Source organism: Anser brachyrhynchus (genome assembly GCF_964034855.1).
Source record: "Anser brachyrhynchus genome assembly, contig: SCAFFOLD_187, whole genome shotgun sequence".
Taxonomy (NCBI): domain Eukaryota; kingdom Metazoa; phylum Chordata; class Aves; order Anseriformes; family Anatidae; genus Anser; species Anser brachyrhynchus.
Window position 1 is genome coordinate 161,959 of NW_027663572.1, and position 13,328 is coordinate 175,286.

Here is a 13,328-nt window from a genome sequence, read left to right on the forward strand (position 1 = left end):
ATTAATGTTGAAAGTGCCATAGCTTGCGTGTGCCGACACTGTGTAGCTAACTGATAAACCTTACACGTGGATTGAAAATAATCAGTGGAGATGGTTTTCTAACTTTTCCATTGTCTGTTATCTCTGCGTGTTTTCCAGTAGGTTTATTTAAAGAGTGTGCCAGAGCAAACACGTGCGTGGGGATATCTGGGGGATTCTGCACAGAGAATGGCTGCTGCACATCCAGCGCAGATCAAATTAACAGTAACTTATCGGGGAAGAATTTTAATGATTTGATAAATAGACAAACTGATAGGTGTTACATGTGTGCATTTATTATAGCAGTTAGCTTTGTAACCAGACGAATCGTGCAAATGTTCATAACGTAAAAGGACGAGCTTTGAGCAGATAGCTTGCTTAGAGCATTTGTCAATTAATTTCAGTTTATCTTCAATATCATGTCCACTCTGCAGAAGGTTCTGTGGCTTAATGTTAATTGTCTCTCAGTGATGCAGTTGGGGAGGCACGAAAGCGACCGATGCGATTTTGTGAGGTTATACCTCTGGTTCTGATCCCTACCCCGCTGTTTTTCTCATCCTTCCCCCTACAACTTTAGTCGATAAGTCGATTCTTAGAAATACTTAAATAGATGTGTTTTGTGTGCTTGTGATCGTAATTACAGCCCACCAAACCCTCTGTCTCTTACCATTAAGCTCTGAAGGTGCCTGGGCACTGTAGACAGTATAGTTAGCAGCTTCAAAGTTCCTGGGAACTAGTCCTGGATCTAATTTACCTTTTTTTTTTCCCCCTGCCTGCAGGAGGGATGATTAGCAGGATGCCTAGCTCATGATTGTCAGCTTTCTGGATATTAATTTTTATTATTAATTTTTATTATTAATTTATTCATTTATATTAATTTATCTTTTATTTAACCGTAGTTCCTGGGGCTTTCGGTCAGGTGGGAATTCTCCGATCGTACCCGATGTATGCCGCAGAGTCAGTCTTCTACAAAATACAGCAACAGCTTTAGAAGGCTCTTGCAAGAGGAGGTGCTGGTGCTATAGCTATAGCTGTGTTTCTTCCAGGACATCTTCTGGGTTAGCCTGACTGTTGAGAGCAGAACTGTTTTTTGTGCGTATAGTCACTGCAATTCAGCATTACTAAAATTGAAAATATTTAGATTCACTGATTTTAATGGGTAGTATGGTCCTGACTGTCGCAGTAGATAATTGCTGAACTTCTGGTTTAGTTGGTTTTCACGGGAGGGTGCGAAGAGGAAGAGTCCTGGAACAAGTCTGTAGGTCAGGAGCTGTTCAGGCGTAGAGTTTCCTGATAGCCTTGCAGATTGACGACCTGCTGGTGAATTTTGGCAGAGGTTTCAAAACTTTGAACCTTGCCAAGGTCACTTGGAAGTGCAGAAAGTGATAGGTAGTTGTAAATCAATCTTAGGTGAATTTTAGGTTTACCAGAAGTGTAGCGATCCTATGCCAGGGATCAACCTCGTCGTCGTCTTCTGAATATTTGCTGTATAATATCTGTCTTCAAGGTCCGTGGAAGGTGGTATCGCAGCATATGCTGTTGACTGCGTTTCTGTAATTAAACAAGTGTTTTTTCTTTCAAGCAGGGAATAATTAGCAGAATGACAGAAACGGTGAAAAATATTGTACCGGCCTGGCTGCAGAAGTATTTCAATAAGCGTGAGGAGGAGTGTGTAGACAGAAATGAATCTGCAAACCAGGAGGAGACTCCGGTAAACTATCACCACGATTATTCAGATGAAGATACCATAATCGATGAGAGATTCACGCCTGAACCAGCAGGAATTAGTAGACGAGGTATGTGAAAAATCATTTGGAATTCTGGCCATCTGTATTTATTCACAGATTTCTAGTTTTGAATCTGAATTTCAAAAGGAAATTGGAATGAGGGTTTTGACAGAATGAAAAAAAAAACAAAAAAAGTCAAAACAACTGTTTGTGAAACCGTCTTAGCTTTAAACTGTATACACAGTTACGAAGCATACATCTTATGCTCTTGGAAGGCATCAGTTAACTTTAGGTACTCTATTAGCCAGGTGCTAAATGCTGAAAATAAGTCATTTGCAAGTGTGCTGGGTTGCATTTTCCATCTTTTAAAAGATATGGAATGAAAATCTGTCTAATTGCCTAAGGCAATTAAAAAAATTAATTTGTTTTGCAGTCTTCGAAACAAAAGACTAGATGCTAGAATGGCAGAGGAAAATTCCGTCTCGTGTCCCGACTTTGTTTGTTTTGTTTTGTTTTTTTTTTTGTTTTGGGCTTTGATCAATTTAGTAAAGTTCCTCGTTAACTTGATGGTGAACTGGGGAACTTGTGCACGGATGTGGTTTATGAGATTATTATCCTTAAAATATTCAATAACTTTAAGGTCTACGCGGGGGGAGGGGGTGTCTTTGAGAAGGTATTTGGACCGTTGGCAACGAGGTTTGCAACTCCTTTACCTCATGAAAGATTAATTTGTCTTATATCCAGTGCCTCTCACTGTTCCTGTAGTCCTGTTGTATAAATTTGCATCTATTCTTATTTGAGTTTCTCTTAAATTAGCTGTTTTGGGGAAGTCAGCTTTTAATAAGTAAAGAAGTTTTGTCTGAGCGTGCGTAGGTAACCATAGATAATGTGGAAAGTCAGTTGCTTCTGTTGTTGGCAGAATCAAAAAATAAGGAGGAAATATCTTTGCCTCCAATCTCATCTAATTGTAAACAAGGAGATTGATGGCTTTCTGTGTAGCTGTAGCTTGGGAATGAGTTTGGAGAAAAGAATAGAGAAGGTCTTCGTGACTGAGGAACACATGTTGGCTTTCCTATGTAACTGCGTGAAAGGAGCTTTCAGTAAGAACAGCTGCACTGCAAGCTTGCTAACTCCAGGAGATCAGGAGCAGGTGGACACCCTGGAACCTTTTGCAGCTTATGTTGCTGTCCGTGGGTGTCGCTTACTATGCTTAAGAATAAGATTTTTTTTTTTAATTATTACTACATTTTGAAACCAATGTGTTTCTTCAGTTCTGAGGTATCAGTGTGCTGGAGCCTATATTGGGTGGCCTTCCGCCTGAATACCTTTCTGTATCTCAAACGGTGCTGTCCTAAAAATCTGCTCATGGTTTGGAGAGCTAATTAGTGGTACTGCAGTGGTTATGAAGATTGAACTAACTAGTTTAAGCTTCAGTTCAAGTATCAAGAGGATAGTGGCTCAAAGTCATTTGAATTGCCCAGATTCCTGGGAGAGACAGTAGGCTTTCATCAGGCAAAATACCCATGAATAGTTCCATTCATTTAGCAAGATAGACTTCAAGGCCACCTATTCCAGGCCACTAGCATTGTTTGCAGACCCTTTGCTTCAAGAGGGAAAAATGCTCGTCTGGTTACTTGGGTCAACATCCTTGTCCCTTGGGTCAAAATCCCAATAGTTAATGGGTAGGAGATGATGTTTTGCCTCTAACGTGAGCTGATATGGAAGAACTTGGGAAAAAAGTACTGCAAACGTTCATTTTCATGTTGTGTATTCAGATTAATGTAACCTTTGTTCCAATATTATGGAAGCTGCAGTGTTATCTGTAATTTACCGTGTAATCTCAAATTTTGTAAAGCTTATTGCAAGCTGTACATGGGAGAAGGAGTATATATGTTTGATTTAGTGAACGGCCAAGTCAGCGTTAGAGCATTTGAGCACGGGGTCAGAATGTGGTGTTGTAAAACCTCATAGTTAACTACTTCTGGATGCAACATTAATACTGTGTATCGCAAGCAGTGTTGTTGTTGTAGCCAGACAGTTAGATGCAACCGTATCTGGGTGAGGAAGAAGTTAAATTTGGCTTCTCTCTTTTTGCGCTTAGAACTTGGCAATAGCATGGCTGTCGATAGGAAACAGGTTTTGGCTTCTGTGAGCTTGTCTATAGCAAAGCTAATTATCTCCCTGTTCTTGTCTAGAACCATCCACAAGTAGATCAGCACTGAACTTCCCAGTTGTGTTAACAAGGCCCTCTCTTCATCGGAGCCGTCTGAATTATACCATGCTGGATTCTCCTGTCCCACCTTGTCAGCCCTCGACATCTTCTGTATTTGGCATTGGCAGTCCTAGGCTGTCCTTGATAAAAGAAATAGAAGATTCTACCTCTCAACAAGACGATGATAACATCTCAACAACCAGTGATTCCTCCTCTAGAGCATCTGATGAAGGTGATTTTTGTGTTCTCTGTTTAATTGACTTTTTTTTTAATGTGAAGTACCTTGCGTTCTTTAATATTCCACATCACCTTAGTAAATAAAATAGGTGAATGTCAACTTTGGATGCGAGAATTAAATTGAATTTTTAGTGTTTTAGAAGTATATAATCCTATCACCTTTTTAATAGAAGCGTGCTTTGGAATACGTTTATGATACCCTGATGTTAGAAAGAGTCAATGCTGAAATATACACATTCAGCTAGGTTATATGTAAATTTTGAACTGGGACGGTAGGAAATCAGGCTGACTTGCCGTAGCTTGACAACTAGGCTGATTGTCTAGAAGGAAGAGTGACTCAGAATATCTAACAGACAGCTGGTTAAATGTGAATAAGTGCAGGTGACAAATAGGAACACGAGATGTTTTCCTGTGTTTCAGCAAGAGAAGATAAAGAAACTACTCTGTCATAAGCTATAGGCTGTTTTTTGACCTTTCTTGGTAGAAGGCTTCAGCTGTCAATACTTTCATGTCTTTTGCCAAATTCATTGAGGAAAGCACACCATTTTAAAATAAAAAATAAGCATCGTGTCGATGTAGGTTGGTACGTAGGTCTTCTCGCTGAAAGGGCGAACAGCAGGTTTGCAGCTTTTTCTAGTCCCCCATATAGACAGGGACTGACGTGTGCTCAGCAGGTTTTCCAGAGAACTTTTGTACAGCTGAGAGTAGAGTTGCTGGGCTTTAGCAATATAACCTGAGTGCACTAGAACTTTCTGGTGTGTCTTCGTAAAACATACATGGGCAGAAGATCGTTAACTCTTAGAGCAGCCTTTGGGGAATCTTCCAGGTTTAAAACCTGTGCGATTATGATCTGTGCTGGCCTCCAGCCTTTTACCAACACAGAAAAAAGCTTTGTCCGTACAAATGCACTGATGTTTATGCGGTCCTCTTTTATCTTAGCCTGAAGGAAAAAAAAATCTGCATTGGAAGCACAGTATTAACTTGGTAAGATTGGTGAAAACTACTTGCAGCTCTGTGAACAGTTTTCAAGTTTGTAGGTGATACTTGGTTTTCAGTCTGTACGTGAAGTTGATCTATTTAAAGAAGCTGAAGTCATGCTTATTTTTCTGTATTGAAGAACTTGAATTAGTGTGATCTTTATTGTTAAAGTTCTGTACGTACGAGAGGCATTTACATCTAGCATACGTCATTTTGGCAGATGTTGCAGTTTTAAAAAATACTTCATCGTCACTGCTCTGGCCCACACAAGATGAAAGAACTCATTCCCTCTCGCAGCATTCTGCAGCTAGCTCTAAGAAACCTGCATTCAGTTTATTTGTTTTTGGAGGACTGTGTCCTGTAAGTACTGCACAGTATTTCTTTTAATCAGTTTGAATGTGTACCTGCTTTTCTATCCACTTCTCATACTGTGTTTCCGTAGGTACGTGGAAGCACGTCTGTTTTTAAGCAAAACCAGCTTGGGTTTTCTCCATTTTACCCCGGAAAGACGGCCTATGCCGGTGGTGCAGCTGTAAGATCAAGGCAGCCAAAGACGGAACCTTATCAGGTATGAGAAAAGTAGTGTAGTGGGAAATAGTGATGGAAATAAAAAAAGCAGCACTGCCAAAGGAGCTTTGAGCAGGGAGCTGAATATGTGGTAACAGTTGCTCTTCTGCCCTCTTGGTCTACAAAAATAGACGTCTGAGATTGATTTCTGTTTAAATTCTTTAATGACAGTTTTTACCACAGGTAATACTTGTCAGAAAGAACAAGAATGACAGTTTGGGCTAGTTGTTGGTAGTTGGGGTTTCCTCTGTTGTTAGGTCTTTCAAAAAATTCCATTTAAGTGCCATTGTCTGCCTCTGACTACATTACGTTAAAATAACTTGATGCAAAAAAGCCAATGACAGCATAACTTTGAAAACTTGTGTTTATGGTAGCAAAAGCTACAGTAGATAAACCTGGCTAATATTTATCTGTGGATCTTCTTTTCCAAGCATGCCTACATTCATGCTATGGATATGTTGTATAAACCTGCAGTCTTTGAAAATATCTAAAATCAACTTTGCTGATCCTTTGTTCTTCTGGTACACAGAGGCATGCAGGACTAAATGCAGTCCCAAGATAAGCAGTAACATGCTTTCTGTTTTGAACGATTCATATAGTTCTTGGAGAGAGTTATTTGCCCCCAAGAGTTCTTGGAAATAGCAAATAAAAACTGCTGACAACTCTGATTAGCTAGAGCTGAATCGAAAAGGAAAGTCAAATCAGGTTTGGTAGGAATGTATTTAAATGAAAGTGACTTTTATCGATAAATCAAAAGGAATTTGAAGAAAATGAAAACGCGGGTTTGCTGGCTCTGTTCTGACAGTCCATTTGTGCAACGGAAAAAGGGCAGTACAAGTACCTCACTTACGGGAAACCTTGAAACCTTGTGGTGCAAAGCTGGGAACCCTCTTTGGTCGGCTATTTTTGTTTTTTACAATATTACTGCATTATGGTAAAAAGAGGAACCAAAATACTAGGCTTTTAAAGGAGAGAGTAGCTTGCTTCTTGCTGCTTGCTGTGAATGACAGCAAGGTACTAGAGAGTCCAGCGAAGGGCCACCAAGAAGATCAAGGGACTGGGAGCACCTCTCCTCTGAGGAGAGGCAGGGACTGCTGGGCCTGTTTAGCATGGAGGAGAGGAGGTTTGGGGGGATCTTATTGGTGTATATAAATACCTGAATGGATGGTGCAAAGAGCATAGAGAGCCATTGTGTTTTCAGCGGTGCCCAGTGCCAGGTCAAGAGGCAACAGGCACAAACTGAAACGTGAGGCTCTGTCTGAGCATCAGGAAATGCTTTTGCACTGTGCGGGTGATGGAGCCCTGGCACGGGTTGCCCAGAGAGGCTGTGGAGTCTCCCTCTTTGGAGGTCTTCAAGAGCTGACTTGACATGTTCCTGGGCAACCTGCTCGGGGTGGCCCTGCTCGAGCGGGGGGGTAGACCAGGCGATCTCTAGAGGTCATTTCCAACCTTAACCATTCTGTGGTTCTGTGAGTCTCACTTGTGTTTTTACATGCTGCGTGGTCTGCTTCCTGTCTTCACATCGTGTGATAAGCACAGTGTGGTTATATGAGGGGTTTAACCTGGGAAGAAAAAAAGTCACACCAAAGGAAGTTTTCGACTGATATTTGAAGTTGGGTGGTGCAAATAAACAGTTTACTTTTTCAGTGTAATGTTTAGATCTGTTACAGTTTAAATCAGACCTTTATCTTTTAAGACAAAGATTTGCAGCCAACTTTAATCTTGGGGGAAGGGAGGAAGCAAGAGAGAAGTAAAACTAGTTCCTGGTTATGATTGTATACACTGATTTTAAGATGGTACACTTAGACCATCGTGAAACTCTGAGGTCTGTGTTGTTACTGAAAATGCTTTCTGTACCACAAGCCTTTTCTTGAGTTCTGTTTCCCTGATTACTGCTTCGGAGGCCTTAGCAGTCCTAGCATCATCCGTCTTGACCTTTTACAAGTACGGAGTTCTTTTATTGCTCGTGCAACAAGCACGTGCAAGATGCACTGAGGCCCAAGGTAAACTTCATTAAACTCCGAATGTATTCTCTTCTTTATGGCTTGAACTCCCAGTGACTGCATTTTTCTCTGTCATCAGAATATATTGATTGTATCATCAGTGTAGCCTTGGGACGTAAAATACATGCCTCTTTAGCTCAGAATTGACCATTGTAACACTTAAAATGCTAATTTTTCAGGCACAAAGGAGAGCGAAAGCTAGACAAGAAACTGTGTGGTCCCGCGCTACGTTAAGTACCTCAGCACGGCGCATCTTGGAGGCAATGGAGAAGCTGTCAAGCCCTTTGTTGGTAAATAGCACTTCTTTTAATCTGTTTTTGCTTCATGTGTTTATAAAACTTAGTAAATGTGCCATCAAAGGATAAAGATAAAACTATTCTTCCTTACGTTGTGGCCGGTTTAATTTATTGCGCTGTTTTTTCAACAGGATGCTAAAAGAATGGCATCTGTTTTGCTGCTGTGTTGTGTAAGTTGACCATGAACCCCCACATTTTTGTTGCAGGGAACCCTCTCTCTCAGGAGAAAAAAATTGCCCTCTAATAGTTATGCTTTGTTTTTTCCTCAGCCTCCGGACATAGATAAACCGGATATTACTGACTTCCAGTCCAAACGAAGAAAGGTAAGAACCAATAATGTCTTTAGCTGAGGTAGATAACTTTTTCAATGCTTTATCACTATTAGAAAAATTTTCTCAAACCTCAGTGACAACATAGACATCAAATCAAGTTAATATTGGCATGTATCCACAGTAGATGATGGGCTGTGAAGATTACTCAGGTTAAGAATTATGTTATCTTTGTAAGTTGAGAGCACCAACTCTAGAACACACCAAGTCGTTTTATCTTGTCCCCCAACTTGGGGTGAAGCTGCATATTAAAATTCCTGTTGAGGCAAGTTTGCTCTTGAAGAAATGATCACAAATAGAAAAATACTGACTGAGTGGTCATATAGACTTTGTACAGACTTCCGTGTTCATTCGGGCACAGAAAACTAGTTTTTGTGCTTTTTATCACCATTCAAAGTAAAGAGGAGGAAAATTGTTAATTTCCGACGCTATAAATCTTACGCTCCTAAATTCCTATTTGGAGGTAGCACAGAACTGGTGAGAATGCTGTGGTAAAGCATGATTTCCTTTCATTTTCTTTAAAAAATGAAAACTAGTCATCTTTTTTTGATGACTTTAGTTAGGGGTATCATTAAATTGCAAAACTGTACCAGGCACAATAGCTCTTGGTGTATTAAATGCCTAACTGGGGGAATTAATATTTTTCATTTTTACCTTTAAAACCAGCGATGAACCATCGTTGGAGTCTGATAAATTTTCCATAAAATTAAATGGGCATCTCTTTCTGCGAAAACATCTGTGTTTCCAGTATCAGTCTGAGTGTACAAATGACCACTTGTTAAGTGTATGGGCTTCTTAGGCTGGAAATCAAAGTGGACAGTAATACTGGTTGCTTATTGCTTTTAACTCTTTCAATCTCTGTATTGTTTAGCCAGCACAATCTCCATTTGGTAAAGTTCTAAAATGAATGTAGCAGCAACTGCTTAGTTTTTAGGGGGGTAGAGGTTTTTTTTTTTCTTTTTCTTTTCCGACGCTATAAATCTTACGCTCCTAAATTCCTATTTGGAGGTAGCACAGAACTGGTGAGAATGGTGTGGTAAAGCATGATTTCCTTTCATTTTCTTTAAAAAATGAAAACTAGTCATCTTTTTTTGACGACTTTAGTTAGGGGTATCCTTGGGCTTATTAAATTACAAAACCCTTAAATGACCACTTGAAGATCAGGTGACTGAAGGAAATAACAAGATGTGCAAACTTTTCATCTTCTGTTCTAATGAGAAAAGGGACAGTGTCTCAAGAAGTTTCTGTGCTAATTCCTTGATTGGATGGATGTATAATTAAGTTTACAATCACTTCAGAGTTTACAAACATCTCAGATTTCCTGGACCATCTTTTCACCATCTGCCAAATTACAAGGGCATGGAGAAGTGAAGTATATCATAAATATTATCCAAATAACTAAAACCAAATCTGGTGTGAATTCTCAGTTATATTATAGCAATACACCTGTGATAAGGCATTAAGAAAGATCTGCCAGATTTGCAACAGAGAGCCTGAAATTGTCAGCCACTAAATGAATGTTGCACGCAGCTGTCAGTGGGTGAAAGGAGATAGATTGTCTATTCATAATACTAGAATTCATAATGGTGGCGGGAGAAGGGTAGCCCGTGATGAGAAGCAATTATTTGCTGAGGAGACGATCGTGTGTTTTCCTGCTAAAGTGAACATGCGGTTGACGGAACACTTGTGCACTCGGGCTAAACTTCTGCAGTGGGTAGCAGTGATGTGGTATTTTTCTTATTTCAAGGAACTGTACCAGGCAGAATAGCTCTTGGTGTATTGAATGCCTAACTGGGGGAATTAATATTTTTCTTTTTTACCTTTAAAACCAGCAATGAACCGTCGTTCACTCGAAGTAGATTTGTGAACTTACATAAAACATGTCTTATTCAAGGTTTCAAACTGAATGTAATATTTTTTAGAAAGATGTATTTTTATATACTTTAGAGAGAGTGTGAATCCTATTACTAAGAGCTGGGAGATACTGTGAAATTAAAGCTGCAGCGTAAACAAAAATTTCCTGTTGGTATTGATTTGAACAATAGCATGCTTCCTAAGACTGTATTTTCTGATCCTTAAGACCGCAGGCGGAGCCATCGGTAAATCTTGTAGCCTTTAGGGTTTGTTTTCTGTCTGACAGTTCAGTTAAGTCAGTTTTGCAGAACACGCAGTGGTCTGTGTTAAAAATTAACTCTGGTCTGTGAAAATGCTTTGAAAAGGGAAGTCAAACCCACTACTTGAAGTGCATCTAATGCACATGTAAAGCATTGGATCATATTTTAATGAATGAGATTATTGTAAGACTGACAAGTTGGTTTTTTTGAGTGTGTTCTATTGTTTGTGTAACTTTGAAGAGGGAAAATGTAGGGAATGTGAAGCCCAGAAGCCTGTATAATTAGTTGCTTAACACTTCAAATGTTAAATTAATGAATTAAGCTACTAAAAAAAAAAAATCACAGTGTGGGCAGAGGAAAAGATAGGAGCATATTCTAGGAACATGGGTTATTTTAATTATGGTAGCATGAATTATTTTGTCTATGAAGCTAACTGCCAAATTTTGAAATGGAATTCAGTCAGACTTTGGCTACTTATATATAGCTTTATGGATTTCGTTACTGGTTTTCTGGTGATTTCCCTCTACAAGTTGAACGGTCTTCAGAATTTTCAAATTGTATTCACTGAGTGCCAAGACCGATGGGGGGAGGTTTATAGTTCTGTAATTTGTTTTCATCAATAAATATTGGAATTAATTTGGGTGGACGTAAGGATAAATTGATTGCTGTTTCCCTTTCAAAGCTGGAATCCCAGAATGCATTCCAGCCTCCACCTGTTAAGAGACTTGTGACACCAACGGTAAACCGTCAACCGATGCGTTATACGCGGTATTCTGAACCATCACCGACTTCAACTACTCAGTCCAGCAAAATTTGCCAGAGAGTAGACACAAAGTACCAAGTGAGTACATTTTTGAGTCCTTATGTGCCTGTTTTTTTTTTCCAGTCTTGGAATGTTTCTCAAACCAATTGTTATCCTATCTTTGCAAAAAGTACTGATAGTATGTTTGAGGCGAGCTTTAAGGCAGTGGGAACCATTGTGAAATAGATTGAGCTTTTATGGATTTAATTCTGTTTTTGGAACACTCAGTGTCTTGTGGTTGTTTTCACGATGTCATGATGTGCTATTGAGTCATCCTGTTCTCAGTGAAAGAATATTAAAAGACAGAAATGTTTTCCTTTTATATTCTCATGTACACAAAGCTGTCACTGATGAAACATGCTCGTGTTCTGTGTAAACTATTCCAGGTGAGCTATGTGCTCCAAGTGAGAGTTCTGACAATGTGCTGAGTTATCGGTTTTGATTGCTTTGGAGTAGATGGAGTCTGATAAATTTTCCATAAAATTAAATGGGCATCTCTTTCTGCGAAAACATCTGTGTTTCCAGTATCAGTCTGAGTGTACAAATGACCACGTGTTAAGTGTATGGGCTTCTTAGGCTGGAAATCAAAGTGGACAGTAATACTGGTTGCTTATTGCTTTTAACTCTTTCAATCTCTGTATTGTTTAGCCAGCACAATCTCCATTTGGTAAAGTTCTAAAATGAATGTAGCAGCAACTGCTTAGTTTTTAGGGGGGTAGAGGTTTTTTTTTTCCTTGTTTGTTCATAAATGACAGAAAACAGAAAAGTATGTCCCTTTTACGGGGTTGGTAAACACAAGTTTTGATGAAAACTCTCCCCCCCACACACAATTTTTGTCATTTTGTTTAAAATAATTACTTTCTTTGTTAGAGGATTTGACAAATTTGATTTAGTGTTCTATCAGTTTGTCCTCAATGCTGAGTGAACCAGTGTGCTTACTTTAGCCCCAAAATTTAACTGAACTGTACCCACAATGCTGAATTAGGGAACAACGTTAAGTAGGTGAGGTGTATTCAGTGCTATAAAATTAAAAATAAATAAATAAAATAAAAACCACAAAAAACCACATGAAGTGGTTGTTGGTACTTTGTGTATTCTGTACATATTCAGCTAAGTCTTGAACTAAACTTAACTTGCAGGGGATGAGAGAGAAGACTTTGCCTGCAGAACAGCGAGCAGAACCATCTGAAAGGTATGACATCTATTAATTTAAAACTTACTTGAAGGAAGAAAGACATCTCCTTTTTCAGTATGGTCTGCACCTGAAAGGTGGTGACAGTTCTCAGTAAAAGGAATGGGAAATCCAATGAAAATTTTGTATTTTGAGGCAGCTGCAAAGTCTGGATTGTGTTTGAAGATCAATATAACTTTGAGAAAATTGTTGTTTTTATGAAAGGAAGGAAGATGAGCAAGAATAAAAGTACTGATACACCACTTTTTATCCCAAGTTTATCTTCTGAGTAGGATACGAAGATGGGAAACGAGGCACGTTATAATGCTGTATCCACAGAAAGGATCTTTGCTATTGGAGGCCTAATTTTTTCCTTCTACAGGAAATATGGCTCATTTTGTAGTTTAACTAAATCTGTAGCGTTACAAATTTTGCTTTGACAGATATTTCATGGTTTATAACTCAGTTTACTTATAACAAAATAATTTGTCCCTCCTAATGTTCCCTAGGGGAAAAGCTATTAGTTTTAGCTATTTAATTGCTTGCAGTTTGAAAGCTCTGTCCTAATGGGATGATTCTTTCTGAAGCATTCTTTAGAAGGTGAAGTAGGGGAAGTGAGTTACAGTTCAGGAGGATGTTTATTGATGTGTTTTTTTCTTTATTTTTTAAGCAAAAACATGGAGGAAGATTTATGATTTATTATTCTTTTTTTTAATACTCCTTTCATGATGAAGTTAATTGTCTGCTTTGAGTTCACATGAAGACCATGTGTTCTTTAGGATCATTTGAGGCCAAATGCTAACTCATCTCTAAAATAAAAAAAATCCAGCAGAATTAATTGAATTTCTTCTTGAGGAGACTGCTTTGTGTTATA

General features: G+C 38.9%; 2 protein-coding genes across 5 annotated transcripts in view; one reads left to right on the plus strand and one right to left on the minus strand.

The window, feature by feature from the left end:
- LOC308187239 (uncharacterized protein) overlaps window positions 1-13,328 on the minus strand; it is a 94,325-nt gene that overhangs the window by 47,044 nt on the left and 33,953 nt on the right. The window lies entirely within an intron of this gene.
- Window positions 897-13,181, plus strand: LOC308187235 (nuclear pore complex protein Nup153-like). Of its 4 annotated transcripts, XR_013944544.1 has the most exons (8): window positions 897-1,814; window positions 3,941-4,189; window positions 5,393-5,532; window positions 5,615-5,740; window positions 7,922-8,032; window positions 8,170-8,208; window positions 8,308-11,322; window positions 12,423-13,181. XR_013944544.1 is itself a non-coding variant. In XM_080609401.1 (7 exons), the coding sequence occupies exons 1-7, from the start codon at window positions 1,619-1,621 to the stop codon at window positions 8,322-8,324; spliced, it is 900 nt and encodes a 299-aa protein (XP_080465527.1). In that variant the 5' UTR covers window positions 897-1,618; the 3' UTR covers window positions 8,325-11,805. The 4 variants fall into 4 exon arrangements, 3 of the variants coding, with proteins under 3 accessions (XP_080465527.1, XP_080465525.1, XP_080465526.1); XM_080609401.1 differs by lacking the exon at window positions 12,423-13,181 and having other exon boundaries at window positions 8,286-11,805; XM_080609399.1 differs by lacking the exon at window positions 12,423-13,181 and having other exon boundaries at window positions 8,308-11,805.